This window comes from Anser cygnoides, chromosome 1, assembly GCF_040182565.1.
Source record: "Anser cygnoides isolate HZ-2024a breed goose chromosome 1, Taihu_goose_T2T_genome, whole genome shotgun sequence".
NCBI classification, from domain to species: domain Eukaryota; kingdom Metazoa; phylum Chordata; class Aves; order Anseriformes; family Anatidae; genus Anser; species Anser cygnoides.
In genome coordinates this window covers 15,052,487-15,072,595 of record NC_089873.1, presented here as the reverse complement: position 1 = coordinate 15,072,595, position 20,109 = coordinate 15,052,487, and the positions used below count along the sequence as shown (strand labels likewise).

General features: G+C 39.4%; 1 protein-coding gene across 1 annotated transcript in view; it reads left to right on the top strand.

The window, feature by feature from the left end:
* NAMPT (nicotinamide phosphoribosyltransferase) overlaps positions 1-11,669 on the top strand; it is a 30,862-nt gene extending 19,193 nt beyond the window's left edge. Inside the window, exons 8-11 of the mRNA XM_066989697.1 lie at positions 786-905; positions 6,577-6,717; positions 6,854-6,988; positions 9,556-11,669. Coding sequence (XP_066845798.1) covers positions 786-905; positions 6,577-6,717; positions 6,854-6,988; positions 9,556-9,669 — 510 coding nt within the window. The 3' untranslated portion in view covers positions 9,670-11,669. The remainder of the gene's footprint in view (positions 1-785; positions 906-6,576; positions 6,718-6,853; positions 6,989-9,555) is intronic.
* The last annotated feature ends 8,440 nt before the right edge of the window (positions 11,670-20,109 follow it).

The window sequence follows — 20,109 nt, the reverse complement described above, 5'->3', positions numbered from 1 at the left end:
AATACATGCTTAGTGCTCTTCTCCCTTTTGTAACACTTGCATTTAAGTCAGTGACAGACGACCTTTAAGTTGAAAACTATTTCTTGCCTTCTAGCTGTATAGAGAGCATGATGATTGTTGCGGTTTTATTCCAAAAACTGTTGATACCTTCTGAATTTGAGGAGCTCTCAATACTGTTTTAATAAGAAAGTAGGGGAGATTTTAGGTATGTTGGTAGTCTTATCAGATCCATATAGCTTTTAACACCTTTTTTTTTTTTCTGTTGGGGCAAATGACATAACAAATAGGAACTTTGAATAATCTTTCTCAGAGCTGATAAGAAAAAGCCTATCTGGAGAGTTTAATTTTAATTATTGATGGCTAACAGAATCTTAGAAAACTGAAAGCCTCATCCACTATCTTAATGGAGGTCAAAAGAAGAGCAGAATCTTCAGCTGACTCATGAATAGCCATAAATGACACAATCAAAGAGAGAAAGGAGGGAGGCATGGATCTGATTAGCTTTTGGGTACAAGTGCATAAAGGCTACATATTCTGTGACTGCTTTAATCTAACAGCTTCTGCTACAATGGCTGGCATGCTTTTTGTTTGTGTACCTACATGGATATATTTAGAGCAGGATACGTGGGTATACTCATGAATTTGTGCTTGGGTTTTTTTTGTTTGGTTGGTTTGTTGTGTTTTGTTTTTAGCATGAATCAGACGTGGAAATTGGTTTCTTTACTGGAATGGCAGATTTTTATTTTTATTTTTATTTTGAGCTATTTCCCTTTTCTTTCCCATAGGTCTTGGAGATCTTAGGGAAGAAGTTTCCCATTACAGAGAACTCTAAAGGCTACAAACTGCTGCCACCCTATCTCAGAGTTATTCAAGGGGATGGTGTGGATATCAACACATTGCAAGAGGTAGGAGATCCTGTTTGTGTATAAGGGTGACACTGGTTATATTGCTATTTAATCTGAAATCTGTTACGACTAGTCAGGTGTTGCAGCTTCTCTACTGACCCCACCCTGCCCTTCATCCTAGACATTGGCAATGATATCCTAATGCATAAAACACCTTCATTAAAAGCCCACAGGGAGTTATTAAGATGCATAAAAAACTAAGAGGCATATCCTAATCTTACTGTAGTAACCATTCTACTCCCACTGTCTCTCCTTTTGTTTGCTTTTATCCTGCTTGTCAAGCCTAATTCAGATCAAAACCTGGCAGTGTTTGGTCCTTTCATTGATACCTAAAGCACACTGCATGACTGCTGTGCTGTAGCAATAGTAGTAATTAACTGATTTAGCTCGTTAGTTACGTATGCTCTGAAGAGTGCTTGCACTCAAATTTTGAAGGTGTGTTTTGTGAAGGTGACTGTTTAAGAGCGAACATAATGGAGGTAAGGAGTCTACTGATTTGGCAACTAATGGAATAAAGATTGTTGAAAGCCCAAAAAATGTGAATAACAGGTCTGTGGTCTGAATCAAATTGGACTATGTTGCACCACTGATGTCTTGAGTCTAGTAAATACACTAATTATTAGTAATAACAAAAAAAGGGCAGTTTCAGTAAGACCAAAAAAATAGTTTTTTTAGTGGATGCTGTGTGCTAGAAACTAGTTACAAATTGACACTATTGGCTAGATAGAGATACTAATATAATGCAGTTATAAAGGTACAGGCTGCAGCAACTGCAGCTGATGAGGGGGAGAAGGACTTGACTTTATCAGGCTTGTCCTGGCTTTCATCATTAGCGGTACTAGAGTTCAAAACCAGAAGTAAGTTGGATAAGCTGAAGATGAATTTTACTGGATTTTATTGAACCTTGTCCTAGCTTCCTAGACTGGCACACCTTTAGACTCTTCTTAACAAAGTTGACTTTTGCTGCTTCTCAAATTAGGCAAGAGAAATAGCAAGCTTATTTTCTCGCTGGCTTGAAACTATCTGCATATTTAACGTGGGTACATCATGTTAACCTGAACCACGGAACTCCAAAGATGTTTGTCACTCAAATCCTTAGAGAGCAGTTAATACTGACATTGTTTCCTGATATGCCATCTGTAGTGCAGTTATACACCATAGTTTTGTTCCTATAGCCTTTGAAGCAAATTTGTTTTCTTCCTCTGGCTTCTTGAGAATAATTTGTGCTAATAAGCTTAATGAAACACAAGCATGAGAGGTTAATAACTAGAAAGGAAGTCTTATGGTTAGATACTAAGGGAAGAGACTTTATTAATAAACTTCCCAATGACTGTTAAACAGGATTTAACCATGACTTGATGCCCATCTTAGGTAAAATATGTACTTGTAGAGACTTTCATGAGTCTGTGACAGGGGAAAAAAAATGGAACATTAAGCCTTTCCTGTAAGGAACTCAAAATTTTCATTTTGTAGGTTATACATAGCAAAATTTGTAGAGGTAAGCTCATATGGCATTGATTGTACTCAGAGAGCCACAAAGATCAATGAAGGGACCAGAGCACCTCTCCTATGAGGAGAAGCTGAGAGAGCTGGGATTGTTCAGCCTGCAGAAGAGGAGGGATCCCTCAGGGGGATCTCATCAATGTCTATAAATACCTGAAGGGAGAGGGCAAAGAGGATGAAGCCAGACTCTTTTTGGTGGATGCCAGCGCCAGAACAAGAGGCAGTGGGCATGAACTGAAACAAAAGAGGTGCTGCCTGAACATCGGGCAGTGCTTCTGTGCTGTGCATGTGACGGAGCACTGGCACAGGCTGCCCAGAGAGGTTGTGAGTCTCCTCCTTGTAAATCTTCAAAAGCTGCCTGGACGTGGTCCTAGGCAGCCTGCTCCAGGGTAAGCAGGGGGGTTGGACCAGATGGCCTTCAGAGATCCCTTCCAACCTCAGCCATTCTGTGGAAATGACAAAACTATTGTTAAAGTATTTATGTTAGAGGATAAAATGCAGTCCTCTCCAAGTCCTACATAGAGCAGGAAATTAATTCTAGTAACTAATGGGAGAGGATAAGAGGCAGAAGGGAGCAATTCTTTGTTCAGATGATCTGCCTGTTCATGTATCTTTCTCAATCAAACTGTTGCTGATTACAAGGAAAAGTCTTATCTGTAATATGTAGAAGAGGGTTGAGGATTCAGTTCCTGAAGACTTAACGGAGCTGACAGAACTCATTGCTGCTTAGTGGCCACCTTCTGATCCTTTCCTGATTCTGTAATCTTGCTCTGCACTTCGTGTCAGCTCTGGTCATTAAACTGCTGAACATTACAAAAATTTAGCCCACAAATGTAGCAGCAAACTAACTTGGCCAAAACCAAACAATTTTCTTTTGTTTTAATGAAATTGGCCCATAAAAGGGGCCAGTAACCACCAGTACAACACAAGAGTAAAACCAAATTGTTGTCTTGAGTTGGGGGAAGCAGAAAAGGAGGAAAGAGACACTTCTCATTTGGCAGCAACAAGTTATTTTGGAGCAAAAAGGCCACGAGCTTGCAGCCTAATTTTGATCATGTTTAAGATGTCGTGGATTTCTTTCCTTTTATGTCAGCAAAACCTAAGTTTCTTCATTCTTTTCATAAGGGAGTTTACATGAACAAATCTGAATGCATTGTCGTGGCTATCCGTTTTTCCCTCTTAAAACCTATGCAAGTGATTATTCTAATTACTCTGTATCAGCCTTAGATCGACCTGCTGTTATGGATCAGGTGAAAGGTAACTGGTACAATAGGAAAACTTAGAATGAGTAATGACAGATCAGTCTCATTTAAATATCAGACCTAGCTGAAAGAAAAATACAGAAAACAGAGTATAAACTGGATTTTAAAATTCTTTGTTTTAATAGGGATTGCTGGTAGAACAGGTAAGGAACCTTTTCTGACTTTCTTCTAGCATTTTCACTTTTAAAAATCATTCCAATCTGCTAACTCCACAATATGCTACACTTTCAAAGGATTTTCTTTGAACATTCAATTTCCAGATGTCTTTAAATGGTTATAAAGAAAAAAAATCCTCTAACCTGGAGTCACAATTGATGTATTAATCATGTTCATAATGGTCAGGGCAAGCTAGTCAAAACCCTGTCACTGAATCTGTTGTCTGTATAAGTTTGGAAATGGGAGAAGATCAGTTGTTCTGCATTGTTTTTCCTCTGGAGGAGAATTTAGTTGTTTGGAATCTCCTCCTTTTCTCCCTCCCCATTACTGCTGCTGTTTGCCATCTCTTCTCCATATCTGAGGAAGCTGTAATCTGGGGCAACTGTGGGTCACTGGTAGAAGTCAGAACTGTCTTTCAACTTAGTCTCAATTTCCCTTCCCTTCTGCCCCTCACTGACCAAAGATCAGTCTGGCTAAGGAAATCCCTTGATAGAGAATGGAAAGGTGGAAGCAAGTTCTTCACCCAGGGTAAGTAAGAAGTTGTGCCTGTAGTATAACATGAACAAACTCTCTAAATTAGAGCAGAATTTCCAGCTGAAAGAAGGTTCCCATTTCTTCTCACCTAGGCAAGGGGGCTGAGCAGCTACGTCCCAGCTGTGTTATACTTGTACCCGTAGAATATGTTATCCTCCAAGTATTGAAGAACGTGAAGTCTAAGCATGGGCACAGGATGTTGCTTATACCATGTAGTTTATGCTGAATCTTGCAGGCATATTCATGTGAATTCGGTGTCAGACCTATCTATAAAACTGGATAAGTTGTGGGGCAGAATATATTGGCTCAGGCTTGGCCAACAGTTTACCTGACTTCAGGCTTGGTCAGTGTCTGGACAGAACTTGCTCAGAATCCAGGTGGAGCTTACCAACACCTGCCTTTTCAAAAGACAGTGTAGATAAGCAGAGCCATATCTGGGAGTCAAGTCTAGCTTCTTTCTGTCTTACTTGGTCTTATGCTTGAGAGGGTATTCAAAATTCCTTTTCTTACCCTTCCTTTATCATGTTCAGTAACTTCTGAGGTGCTTAAGGGAGAATCTCATTAGCACCATGATGGTACTAAATCCCTTATCCTCCATGGATACCCCTTTTAAAACTACTTCCAGGAGAACTTAATCTCTTGAAAACATAGATTTCTTCCGTAGTGGGTCACTGTCTGAAAGGGTGGAATGGCTACTACTAAAATCCACAGGATTTTCACATACTGAGGCAGTATTTGTTCAGGACAAAGTGTTTCCCAAGGGTTTCCCTAAGCAAAAGTCATGGAGGTGGGGCCAGAGATTCCATTTGCTTGGTTTGTTGGATGAGGCTGAGTAAGCAGTCCTCATTAGAATGAGGAAGACTCACTGATGGTATCTCTGCTGGGGAAATCTGCTAAAAATCTAGTGGCAAATTGTTCGAGGTGTGCCCTCAAATTATGGCTCTCCAGGCCACCTTTCGTGTTGGCTGGCCTCTGTCAGGCATTCAGACTCTTGAGAGTATACTTGAGACAGGCAGTCTACATGTGACTGAATGGATAAATAAAAAGAAAACTACTAGATATTTTTATTTACATTAACTACCCATTTACCATTGTCTGAAATTGGAGTGGTCTTTTTTTTTTTTTCCCCTCCATATAAAAGTTTGATTTTTGTCTTAGCTGTCCTTTGAAGAAATGACTTCACATCAGTAACTCCTAGAACAGTTATGTTAAGTGCTACCATGGTGTTTTCCTTTGCAGGAGGACAAAAAAGATTACCCCATTTCACATGACACTGATTTCTGAAACTCTGCACTGTTCCACATGGATTGTGTGTTTCCATTCTGCTCCTCACCTTCCTTTTTCTGGATGGAGGGGATTTTGCTACTTCACCTCGTCTGAAGTTTTCTCACCCACTTTTGTCAGTGAAATATTTAGGAGATAGGAGTTCAAACACTTTTATCGGGGCTGTAGCCACCTTTTCAGTCTGTAATAAGAATAACAGGTCAGGGAAACAAATCTTGCTTGCTTATGAGCGTGACTAAACGAGCACCCATGACTCCAGGCTAGGGGATGCTATGTTTGTGTGGATAGAATGTGGTGAGGAGGATGGGAATGCTGTAGTAAGTTTTAAATTAACTGTTGATACCCGTGCAGTTCACATTGATCTGTATCTGCTTGAGAAGGTGCCAAGGCAAACTTTTTAAGCAACTTTATGTATTTCCATTTCCCATCCTCTAAATTGCCAATCTTAATTCTAGACGTGATTTTTTTCAGAACTGCTCTGCTGAAGTCATTGGTCAAAGTGGGTAATATCTTTCTAGAGTTGATGAGCAAGATGATTGCTTTGTTTCAGGATACGTGCTATGCTTTGAGGACTGCCTATAGTTCTGAAAAATCAGAAGGCTCTGAAATAACTCCCACGAAGTCTTTTGTTTTCTCTAATTGTCTGGGCATTGTATTGCTGTGCTACCCTAGTTTGGAAAGGATATGTGCCAGCATTATAATAGTTTTTCAGCAAAAACTTTCTATAATTATCCTGTGCTGTAATCGCAATGAAAAATGCAAACAGTATGCCAAGTATTGGCAGCATTGTTACATATATCTCCTGGAAACTGAATGTTAGTTGGTTTAATTGTCTGTAAAAGCATCTTGTTTAAGTAGTAGTATATTTTTATGGAAAAAAAAATGGCATGGTCTAAAAGCATGTTCCATCATAGTTTTCTTTTTATTATTAGATTGTAGAAGGAATGAAGAAGAATAAATGGAGCATTGAGAATATTGCCTTTGGATCTGGTGGAGCGTTGTTGCAGAAACTAACCAGAGATCTCTTAAACTGTTCCTTCAAATGTAGCTATGTGGTGACCAACGGTCTTGGGGTATGTCTTTTACTACGTCTACCATTGTGCTGTCAGTAGAGGCCTCTTGAAAACTGTTTCGTGTTTCCTGTTACATTACCACCATCTGCATAAGGGTACACAAGTCTGACAAAGCCCAATGTTCCTTTCATTTTAGGTAAATGTCTTCAAGGATCCAGTAGCCGATCCAAACAAACGGTCAAAGAAAGGCCGACTGTCTTTGCATAGGACACCTGCTGGAGATTATGTAACACTTGAAGAAGGCAAGGGAGATCTTGAAGAGTATGGACAGGTATGAATTGTCAAGATTTATTACATCATTCTTCATGAAAAAGTAGACTGAAAAAAAAACAGGTTATAACTTAATTTCACAACTTGTTTCCAGTTGTCTTTTTTTCAGCTCCTGTCTCACTACTTCAGAAGTGTCCCCAGTGCCAAATTTGCTAACAGTAGAATGCTAGGATGTTAGTAGAATGTTCAGGCTTGAAAACCAGCACTCTCTTTTTTGCTGTGTTTGGAAACAAGAGACTGTTGCTTCTTTTTCACAAAAGTAGTGTCTCATAATGTAGCAGGACATAAAAACTATTAGAGTGCCCAAAGGAGAGCAACAAAAATGGTTAAAGATCTAGAGGGCAAGATGTACAAGGAGCAGCTGAGGTCCCTGGGTTTGTTCAGCCCAGAGCAGAGCAGGCTGAGGGGAGGCCTCATGGCGGCCTGCAGCTCCCTCACGAGGGGAGCGGAGGGGCAGGCGCTGAGCTCTGCTCTCTGGGGACAGCGACAGGACCCGAGGGAACGGCATGGAGCTGGGACAGGGGAGGGTCAGGCTGGGGGTTAGGGAAAGGTTCTGCACCCAGAGAGTGGTCGGGCACTGGGACAGGCTCCCTAGGGCAGTAGGCATGGCACTGAGCCTGATGGAGTTCAAGACATGCATGAACAATGTTCTCAGACATGACACTTGGTCTGATTTTTGGGTGGTCCTGTGTGAAGCTGGGAGTTGGACGCTTGTGAATCCCTTTCTACTTGGGATATTCTGTGAGAATATGTTAACGAAGTACTTCTGTATGAGTCATGTATTTGAATAGTAGCTTGAGGTGGAGGGAGGAGAGGGACAAGCTTAACTAAACTTGTTTCTACTTTCGCATTGAGATTTGTAAATAGTTCCTTCAGGTGTTAATGCTCTATACCTGGAGTAACTTCCCAATTTTCGAAGATTAATTAAATTAATCTACAAAGTCTGTTTCCTTGTTAAGTCTTCACAATCACGAAATTAAGTGCTATTTCAGTAGAATAAGTACAATCTTTAGGCCAATCTCAGGTTTTCAGATGGAGATCTCTTAAGTATTCAGTGAACTGGCAACAAAATGCTTAACTGTATGTTGAGTCTCTTCCTGAATTAAGGGGATTGAAAGTAAACACATTATCAAATTGCTCTTCAGCCATTAAAAGCTCGAAGATTCTTGAATTTTCTGGTATGTAGACACATTTCTGTGCTACAAGACAGAGGGATTTTTCCAGGCATGCTGTTTAAGCATAAAAGTGAGATCTCTGAGAAATTTAAACATAGAAAACAAACAGTTATATACTCTGTAGTTATGTGCTCTGGATGCAAAGACCTAAGAACAACAACAACAAAAAAAACTAACTGGGACTGTAATAATAGGGCAAAGCATAACTACTTTAAACAGAAAGAGGGTAGGTTTAGATTAGTTATAAGGAAGAAGCCCTATATTATGAAGGTGGCAAGACACTAGAACAAGTTGCCCAGAGAAGCTGTGGCTGTCCCATCCCTGGAGGTGTTCAAGGCCAGGCTGGATGGGGCTTTGGGCAACCTGGTCTGGTGGGAGGTGTCCCTGCCCATGGCAGGGGGTTGGGACTGGGTAGTCTTTAAAGTCCCTTCCAACCCAAACCATTCAGTGTACTTTCAGAGTTGTATATACACATATGCATGTATATGTTTGTGATGCAGATTCATATATATCTATTTATAAATACATGTGTGTGTGTGTATGTATGTGTGTGTATATATATATATACACACACACACACACATATACATAAACGGGAGTTAGTGGTAAGAAGTTCTTCCAAACAACTCAATCACAACCCTTGGGGTCTGAATTAAGTTGATGTGTGGTTCCTTCATTTTTGACAGGTGAAAGAATTCATAAAGTATTTTCCTGTAATGGGATGTTAGAGAAGGTTGTATATGCGGTACAGGATCTTTGGAACTTGGGGAAATGGTGGGGAGATGTGCTCCTTTGTGGGTCCTGGTTCTCTAAAGCCATGGGTCAATAGGTCACCAGGCATAGCAGCTGTCCGACATTGCTTTTGTGCTAACTTTTCTGTGCAAAGCTATGTTTATTGCCCTTTCAGTGTGCTACTTGTGAGCACTTTTTGATGCATTTTTAATATATTTTCCTAACAGTCCACATTACATAAAAAAGTTTTTTCCATAGTTGATGTAGAGAAAATTAAGATTTAATCTAAACCTCTGAAGTTCAATTGTACTTAAAATTTGGTTGATTGTCTCCTTTCCCAGTAGCTGGTCTAGTAGGATATATTTAGCTTATTTATTTTGTTTGCTTGTCTTTGGCCTGATGTGGACAACTTAATGAAGGGGGATTTCTCAGTACAAAACTTCTGTCTGCGCACAGGATGGGCTAAATCCTTTCTTCTGTCTAACCTTTAGTGGAAGTTACCAGACAGAGCTGAAAAGATCTAGTATCTTGACAGTCAAAAGCTTGTCCCATCGGTTTTGATTTGGGTCCTTGCCTTTTGAGTTTGTGTGTAGCTTGTGTAATCTGTGTTGTTTGTTCATTTGGCAAATGAATCTTGCTAAAACAGTGGTGTTTCTTGCAGGATCTCCTTCATACAGTATTTAAGAATGGAAAGGTAACGAAGTCATATTCATTTGATGAAGTAAGACAAAATGCCAGGCTGAAGAACAGTGAACTAGAAATGGCGTCTCACTAAGTTTCATTCCTTGTCCGTGTATGTGTGTGTAACAAGTATGTACTGCATAGCTACTGGGTTTACTGTACAGATTTGTGTGTTTGTGTTTTATGACATTGTAGCCAAATTATTTGTTGGTTTATGGACATACTGCCCTATCTTTTGCCAGTCTTTAGAAAAGATGAAATCAGGAAATGGTACTTACAATGTAAAACATATTTAATGCTAAAGTGTGCTTTTTAGGGCCCTTTGCCAGTAGTGATTCAATCTGGTATTGATCTTTTCACAAATGAGACAGAGCTGAGAAACTTTTTTATATATAACAGAATATCACAAAATGGATTTACATAAAATTATCATGATTGCTTTATGTTTATATTTAACTTGTATTTTTGTACAAACAAGATTGTGTAAAATATATTTAAAGTTTCAATAATTAAGTCTTTCCAACTTTTCATGATTTTTATGAGCACAGACTTTCAAGAAAATATTTGGTGGGGGGGAGAATCCATTGCCTTTTGTCCATTAATCAGCAAATAAAACATGGCCTTAAAGTTTGTTGTGACATTGTACCATTTGACAACTAAATCAGGACTTGTATCTCCTTAAGATCCCATAGAACTGCTGACCTCACCGTTTCTTGTAGTTGTCTGTATTAGTTAATCTACATTAAAGAAAGTTACTGTTCTTACTAGAAGGTTTAGGTACTACAGACCTTGCTGGCATGGTAAGGTGTATAAATGGAATGCCAAATTTGAAAGGATTCTCTACTGCAACTTAACTTGCCAAGTCTATCCCACTTGGCACATGCACCTCAATATTTTAAGAGTAAAGTTTTTAAGAGATCTCCTCTTCCACTATAGAATATATGTGTAAAATACTGAAATATGGAAGCGGTGTATTTTAAAGTAATTACACTTCTGGGTTTATTTTTCATATACTGTAAGTGACATGACTTTAAAGCAAAATACTGGACTCGGTAGTGCACTTTTTTACTTTTTTGTATTTTTTTCATTGATTTGCCTTTTGTCAGACTGGATGTTAAATTGTAAAAAAAAAAAAAAAAAAAAAGTTTAACTATTTTTGTTAACAACTTTAATAAAACTTTATGCTAGCCAAACTCCTACATGAATGGCAGACCTGTTTCCCCTTCTCCCCTGTCTCACTGGGGCAAGGAGGGGCTTTTATTTTGCAGAGGGTAACCGTAAAAACAAGGTTTCAGAGAGAGTTTTGAACTATCTGCACTTGATTGTACTTGCTCTCTGCATATGCTTGATTTGAATATCTGCTAGAAAACAAAACTGTTGAGGATTTTATTTGAGAAGCTATGTAGTAACCTCTGAAATGTTTGATAGTACTGTAGGATGGCTCTCACTAGAAAAGGAATACCTCCCTTATTTAAAGGAAAAAAAAGCAAAAACAAATGGTTTCTGTATTTTGTTTATGATCAACTGTCAGACAATGACTTAATATACTGATGTAATTAATGCTTCTAATTAGAAAATGATGTTACAGGAAAATGTTAGGGGTCCTCTAAAATCACTTAAGCCTACAAAAATTATACAAAATATGCTTTTAAAGGAAGATTGAAAAGCCATACTTCATTGTTTTTATTCTGTCACCAAGGACCACATCAAAGCATTCATAATGTTTCCAGGGTTTGTGGTTAAGACATTTATGCCCAGTCTCAATAGTTCTTGTTAATAAAAACTTGTTTTCCACTCTTAGTGTATGTAATTATACATTTAAGTGATGTCTTGTTTCAAAAATAGTGCTTTAGTAAAACTTTAAATGCTGACCTTTCACACTGAGGAACTGCCTTCCCTTTGTTATTAATGATATTGTTTGTATTTGGCCAAGAAAGAATTTAAATCTGGACTTAGGATCAATAGCAGGTAAATAGTACAGAGCCTATTTTACTCCTCCAGATATGTACTAGGGAATTTTATGATGTACGGTTTAAAAAATAAGAGTAAATGCTGCTTTCATTCTGTACCAATAAAAATTTTGATAACTATTAACTACCCATAACTGATATTTTTGTACTTGAAAAGTGAGGACATGCTGTGGAAGCACTGTTTTCTTGTGTAACAAAGAAATGCATCAGTAGTTGTTCAGTGTTCTCTAAAACTTAGCGTGTTAGCTGGAGACTTAAAAGCAAATTCTCTACCTGTGCATGTCACTCTCAGAAGGTTGTCACATCACTCATTTTAATAAATGCTAATATCTTTTTAAAGGGGGAGGAGGGGGGCAGAACACCTGGTGCTATTCACACCTGAATACATGTCTTTGTGTTTCTGGGCATCAAGGAGTTGATAAAACTTATTACAGTGCTTGAACCATACAGTATCCTGATTCTTCCACATAAAAGCAAACAGCATGTTTAAGTTTGCTTTAAATTACTAGATTTGTAGTCATTGAGATATTTTAATTATCCCCATTTCATAATATAACACAGTATTTGTATTTAAAAATAGGAATTGGGAGTTTTGTGTTAATACACTTATTTGTAACCATAATTAGCATAAGAAACGGATTTTATAAAACTATTTTTTCTTAAGCTGCATGATATGAAAAGATGCTTTTTTCATACTTTGAAAGACCTGAGGAGAGAACAGAAGAGTACTTAACTGTTCGGTTTGCCAAAGTCAAAACAACGTTTAAACATTTTTTTCGTGTAGGTTTTTACATTCCTTCTTAAACTGTTTAGTGAAGAATAAGTATTCCTCACTTAAATCCTCTGTTAAAGTAATTTTAATGTATTTGACATCAAATACCAGTATGTAATACACATGGAAATAAAGTTTAGTTCTGGCAGTGAAAATAAGAGCCATTTGACTGTGTTTTAAAGTTGTGATGTTGGGCATCAGATTCTGTTCATGTGCTCTTTGTTGCCAAACAGATTGGAGTACAGCTGTGCTGTCATTGTAGTCCACTGTAGGAGAACTGCCCTGTTGGCTCACATGCAGTTTGTGGTCAGCTTAGTTCTAAAGAAGAAAAGGAAAACTGGATTCTTTTTTTCCCCTTTTCTATTTTTCTCTTGCAGAGTGTGAGCACATCTGTACTTCAATATCTGTTGTGCTTCTGCTTAAAAATGGAGCACTTGCCATTGTATTTGCTATGAGGTCATATCCTCCATTTACATTTCACATAATCCTTTCTCAAAGATTCATTATTTTTATTAAGATTTTTATCTCTAAAGCGGTTAAAAATGCTTCAGTATCTATCAAAAAATATCAGCTCTTTAATAGAGAGAATGTCTCCAGTCCCTTTGGACAGGATTTTCATAACTGGAAGAAATAACACATTTAGTTCCTACATAACTTTAAATTGTACCTTAAGCACAGTCTCGTAATACATGTGTAAAGATTATTCATCTTTCTTTGTTGCCAGTCCCTTTAGGTTGTGCTGGACTATAAAAAAAAAAAAAAAAAAGGACACCTGTAGCCTACAATAATGGCCCTTAACACTTGAAATCAAAGTCTCTGTTACGTTATCTTTACAGAGAGCATACACAGCGTAAGTTGTAGGTAAGCAGGGCTCTTCCTCCTCCTTTCCATGCTGGTTTCCATCCAGGTGTAACTCTCCAGCTCTTCTTACTCTAGGTAGCCTTGGTGCAAGTTAAAAGTGACTGCCAATGGTGAGTGTGCTTTGGTGGGCTCGCAGATCATCGTGCAAAGGAGTCTACAGGGAAACTTCAAGCCTCAAACTGTGCAGGAGAAGGCAAGGGACTTACAAATGTCTCTCTTTCTGTCACCCCCCTAATACTGCTGTAATGATTCAAATAGTATCTGTGCTGAGTGGCTCAAGGCTGGAACTATGAGTTTGTGTTTGAGCAATGGTAATTACCTCTCTGTGCAGTAATGTGTGTTTCTGCTTGTCCGTGAGAGTCCCATTGGGATCCCATAGGTACACACCTCTGTGAAATTTGTAAACAGCTTAGTGAAAGGTGATCCCCTTGTTTTTAACCTGACAGATAGAGGCATGTTACGTGGGGAGCTGCATGCCTTCTAAATAACTTGGCCATCAGAAATAAGGAAATTCTGAAATTAAAGCTACTCCATAAAGTCAGGCTTACTAAAATCACAATTGTTAACCCTACATAATTTTTTCATTGCTTTACTGATAGCACAGCCAACCTTGCTAATGATTTAAAAACACCCATTTTGTATATCTATTTGTTTTTTTATGGTAAGGGATGAGAAGTACTTAATAGAGCTTTACTGAAAAGTTTTTTCCTGTGTCGTTATTTTATTGATACATACCCTGTTTTCTGCTGTACGATAATAAAGAGCAAATCAAAAGATCTGGGAATGAAGTCAGTAGGATTCTTCTTAAGTAACATATTTTGTTCAATGTTGTTTCCTTACAGCTCTTTATCTCTGCTTTTTGAAAAGAATTTTTAGACTTTTCAATTTCCGGTGAGGTTTCCTGGAACCAGAGCTGTAGTTCTCTATCCTGCTCCTGGCTGGAGCAGGGAGGTCTCCTAAGGAGAGGGAGGGAGGAGTCCCTCATGACTCTAGCAGTGTTTTTACTTCCCTCTTCTACAACTCTTCTGAGAAGAAGGGCAAGTTTATAGCTAGTTTATAGCTAGTTTACCATTAGGTCAAAAATCAGAACATTTGGATTTTACAACTTTTACAACTTTTTCTCCAGCAGTTTAGGTTGACACTAATTAACCAATTAGTTTAGATTGAACCAATTAACATTGGTTCTCGATCTCTAGATATAATTAAACAAGGATACTTTAGTACTGTATGAAATACTTTACTTTTTTGTTGTTGTTTCATTGATTAATGCTGTGAGACTTGGAAATCCAATTTTTGGTGGTTGTTCCTATGCCTGTATCAAGTACATATATTGGATAGAGCCAGGGAATTATAAATTATTGAAAATGGTTTCAGCATTTTCTGAAACTATGGTATTTAAGAAATTCAAGTACATGGATAAAGAATGCATTGAAGGATCTGAGGGGTGGGAATTTTCACTTCTTTGTCACTAGATTGTGTTATTAATGTAGCTATTTAAAGCTTTCACATCAGCTCTTTTTTTATGCAAGAGGATGAGGAAACACTTTATAATGACTGAGTATTCATACCAAAAGAGTAATAAAAAATGTCAGGTGAATTGTGTGGACTAAACCTTATACCTTCTAAAGAAAAGTGATTATTAGTCTTGATCTTTCTTCTTTTTCTTACTAAAGGGAAGAGAAGAAAGCTTTTTTGTCAGATTGATTGGGATGCAATTTCCTCAGCTGATTAAAGAAAACAAGCTAGCATGCTCTGCCCTTTGAGGGAGTTTTTCATGTTCTAAGAGATGTTGCCCTAGTTTAAGCCTAAGGAATTGTGGCTTGTTTTTTGGTGTGTCAGAAAGATGACCTATCCAGCAATTTAAGAGGATAATCTGTAGGTTAAATGGCTTTGGGTATGGATATGTCTGTAAGTCACAGAAGGGTCAGAGCATGACAGCTAATCTCCCTCTGGTGAGGGTGCCTCCCCTTGATTTCTGTCTCAGCTGAGGAGGTTCAAGTCTATCCTATAATCTGCTGCAAAAAAGCATTGAGGCTGTTCAGCCAAAACAGGGGGTGGCCGTGTCTATGTGGTAACAAAGCAGTGGTGTGCTAATGTGCCCCAGTCTAACCTTAATCCATTTTTCAGGGCTTATAGCTACTTGTTAAGCCAAATGCCAATGACAAACTTCATTAAAGCTACCATTCTTCCCACACACTGTGTTTTTTGCAGCCTCACCTCCAGCACTCTTGCCTGAAGACCATTATTTGCTTTTATTGCAGCTATAAATCTGCACAAGGTAAAAGGAAGATTTCACCTTTGTACAAGGTTTTGCAATCTTTACACCTTCAGACAAAAGCAAATAGATTAGCACAGTAAAACCAAAAGAGAAAGCTGTCCCTGTGCAGCCTTTCATGTCCTGACTTGTGACCATGAAAATGTTAATATACATGAGCCTGGCAAAACTAAAAGCATTTGTTTTCTTAAAAATTATACATGCCGTGATGCCGTATACTGAAACATACAGTTACAGTCTTTCTAATTACTAAAACATAGCTGAATACTCAAACATTTTAGCTTGATTTCTGCAGCTGCTTCTTGACTCACCAGTCTCAGCCAGATTCCAGAGGCTTTGCACACATAGTTAATCCCATCAGACAAAGAGGCAGCACTGCACACAGAGCAGCAAGACAAAGTGCTTAAGTATAGGGAGTGCAATGTCGTGTCTTGTGTCCACCATGAAATTCCAAACACTGTATGAAATACACATCGTGCTGCTGTCCTGATCACCTGAGAGGAATAAAAAAGAAAAAAAAAATGCATTTTTGTCGGGTTTGGTGGGTCTAATTCAGCTCCAGCTCTGCTTCTACCTGTGGATGCTATTCGAATAGCTATTTTGTCATATGAAAGTGTGTGCATGTTCCATCCCTGATTGATTTTTTACAGCCTGTATGGAACTGGGAAAGACACAAAAAGAGTTTCATCCGTTTCTTCCATGCTACAACAACAGTCCTGCTCAAAGGCATTGCGAGACAAAAACCCATATGGTTATTGAATATGTGGTGTGCTGTAAACCAGCATGAGAAGAGCATGAAAGTGACTTTGCAGGTTGTCATGTGATTATAAGTAATAACTCCTTCCCTAGTCAATCAGTTAGACACAAACACTGTCACTCAGGTGACTGTTATAATATTGTAGGAAAGACGAGAGGTGCGTTGGCTAAGGCTGCCTCTAGTTCTTTTTCAGCTAACTTTCTTTATCCACCACCCCCAGCCTGCAGATCATGGATTTCCCAAGCCACAGGAAACACATTGTATTTACTAACTTATCAATAGTCTTTTATTTCTTGAATTTTTCCAGTCTCTCCTTAAACACCATGTGAAGTTTAAGCATCTGAAACAACCTATCGTAATAGCACAGCTTAACTATACGCGGTGTTAAGAGCTAGTACTGTTGTTTGTTTTCATCCTGCCAACAGCTACTTTCTCGCTCTAAGTCTTCCCTTCAGAAAAGGAAAGAACATATTTCACCTTTTCTAAGCCATTCGTGTGTATGTAGATCTGTATTGTTGTCCTACTCCATGCTGAACTGTCCCAACCTACGTACTTATTCCTTGTACAGAAGCTCTTCCATGCTCTGGATCTTCGTTTTCATCTCTCTCTAAACCTTTTCTAATTCAAGTCCATCCTTTTCTGTAATGGGACAATATATGAAGGGAAATGCATGCTGGAGTCAAGATGCAAGAGAACCAGGGTTTATACAATGGCATAAAGCTCTGTGTCACACTCTCTGTTCTCTCCTAACACTTGAATTGCTTAGTTTGCTTGGTTTTAGTGCTACTGAGCTTTGTACTGGCAGTTTTATTAATCTATTGTTTATAACTCCAGGATTTTGTGTTTAAGTGGTAGTAGATTATTCATAATGCATCATTTCATGTGTGAGGTAGGATTATGTCATATGTACATCAGTTTATGCTTATGTACACTGGATTTCATCTCCAATCTTAATTTGCTGTCATGGTGTTTCATAAGATCCTTTAGCATTTCTTCACAATCAATACATGTCTTTACTACCTTGAACAACAGCATCTCCAGCAACAGCATCTCCAGCAAATTGTCCCCTTGTTACTCATCCTTCTTTAGACTGTTTCATAATATGTTGAGCAGCATGAGTTCCTGCACAGATCACTAAGAAACTCCACTCCTCTCTGTGAAAGCTGAGTATTTTTCTTACTGTTTCCTATCTTTTGATCAATGTTGTATACATGTAAGTACCTCCCCTCATATCACAAAACTTCTTAGCTTCTTTGAAGATGTCTGATAAGCAAACCTCATTGTATGCCTTTCTGGAATAAAAGTAGGTTATATTAAAAGGATCTCCCTTACCCACACACCTGTTGTTTCCTTCAAAGAACTCCGGTCTGTGAAACGTGACTTCCTCTTGAGAAGTCATCTAGGGACATTTCTTTCCCAGCAGCTTACGCTCATTCCTACCACCGCAGTTTGGGAGTTGAGTTTGTCCAACTTCAACCTCAGCCACTTGGCCTTTCTATGCCTTTCTCAGCAAGGTCAAGAATCCTTTGAAGATTTGGAAAATCAAACTCCATAAAATTCAGGGCATTTGTGAAACCAATCCTTGTTCTTCTGCTGTCTTTGCCATACTGGAATAAAATTCTCAGTGGCAAACGGTACAATGCTGATAAGACTCCGCAGTTTTATTCATATGATAGCAGTCACCTGTTTCAGCAGAGTCCTTTGGGACAAGATAATTAATTGTTCTTTTATACATACTGACTGTATAGGGGTAACATATATCTAAGTATATATATGTATATTACAGACACATACATACATATCTCTCTATATAAATAGATAAATGAATGCACATGCATATATATTCTATATAGAGAAGGAAATGCCCACAGGCTAAAGACATTCTAACAGTGTTCTTTCGTGGGCTGTGATCTTTCACGTGCTATGATTTTTCACAAACATGAACAGGGATCCTTGCCCCCTTTCTTCCTGATAGCTTCATTTTGTAGATGAAAGGGTTGTGTAATCAGCCTTTTCAGCTGCCAACTGACTGGTAGCTTATGCTGAAGTGTTCATCTATGATTACTCCTAAATCTGTCTATGAATTATTGCTTGCCAAGACAGTCTGCATGTCTGTCTCTGGTGTTGTATAAGTTGGTATTTAGCTACCTGCCAGTGGGTGTCATGGGACTGTGACCGGACAAGGCAGGTTTGCATAACCCATCTTTCTCCCCCTTCACTACCTTCCAATTTGCATTTTCCACAGACTTTGCCAGCAAAAGTTTTATGTCATTGTCTAGTGATAAACTGATAAACTGATAAACAAACTGAATTGTAGAAAAAAGATCCCAACCCTTTGGCATCCCTGCTAAAAGTGGTCATGCTTGTTGGTGGCTCCTAGTGACCAGTATGAATCAATGATCAGAGGTCAGTGAAAGAACCAGTTTTTAATCTATGTAGTTAATTCCTTGGTAACTCCATATTGCACAAGTTTTTAAAACCAAAGACAATGGTGTACTAATGCCCTGGAGGAATTAACATGTTACCACAATGTTTTTTGTTATCCAAGAGATCTGAAATCCCATCATAAAAAGGACAACAGCATTCAGATCCATGCTCTAGTAATTGCCTTTGCCACTACTGGCCACTAAAGTGCTTTGAACTGGAAGGTTATAGATACCTCCTTCTCCACTTAAGACCTCCTTCTCCATTTAGCTTTGAGCAGGAAGTGCTGCTGGCCAAGTCCTCCTTTCTGCTGCAATTCCTAATTACGAAAGGAAATACCTTTAGGTAAGGAATGTGCTGAGAATATTTGGCTGGCGAAAACACTGCTCTCAGGAGAGAGGCAGGAGCCAGTATGTTAGCTTGGTAAAGTCACGCAAGAAGAGGAGACCATCACCCTGGGGGCTGGCCTGCCTGGCACACCTCTCATCTGTCAGTTCTTCCCTCCCTTGGGCCCATGTGTGTCAGACCAACCTGACCAAGCCACAGGACTGAAGCCCCAGCTAGGCTGAAATGGGGCTCCTGGGCCATGGGCAGGTCCCACCTGAGGCTGGACAGGGCAGCCAGAGGCTCGCAGCACCAGGGCAGAATCAGCAGACCATCATGCAGCTCACAGCTCTATTTCTGAGAAATTAAACCCATGTACTTGGAGGATATGGAAGGTGGAAGACAGCTGTGGTGGGCCTCAACCTAGTTCATGCTATGTCCCCAACATGCTGCTTCAGCAACATTTAAAGGCTCCTGAAATGAGCATTAATGTAGAGTTCAGCAATGTTTATGTGCCAAAAGTCAGCACAAAACAGTGAGCAATGCTGATGAGGTAGAAGAAGATAGTCGAGGAACAAAATTTGTAAGGGGAGAGCAACATCTTGAGATACACAAGGTTCAGCAGGTGCCAGTGATACCTGCTGCCCAGTGGGGAAGGGCAGCCAGCCCCCTGCCCCTGTTACACCAGTGGCAAACAGTCAAACACACAAGACAGCCCAGGTGATTTTCTGTCAGCAGAAAGAAGATAATGCACAGAATGAGTCTGGGGCTTGCTTGCCTCTCAAGGAAAGCCAGGAATGCCATCATTTAAACACAGGAGTTTTGTTGAAAGGGGAGGCAGAGCTCTGGGGGGCTCTGAAGCTGTGGACATGGGTGGGATGAGCACGAGCAGCAGCAGGAACACACCACAGGTACAGTGTCTGACCGGTGATGGACTTTTCCACAGAATAGGCCTCCACACGTGTCCGGAGAAGAAAGTCCCGGCCTTTCCCATGCTTACAGGTGCCAGGCAGCTGCACAGGCAGCAGCTCTGTGAAGGGAGGAGCTCACTGACTGGACTGTGTCAGCCAGGGCCTGACCACCCGCGGTGGCACCACAGACCTCTCTGGGAGGTCTCTGCGTTTTTAGAGCAGTTCAGACACAGATATGTG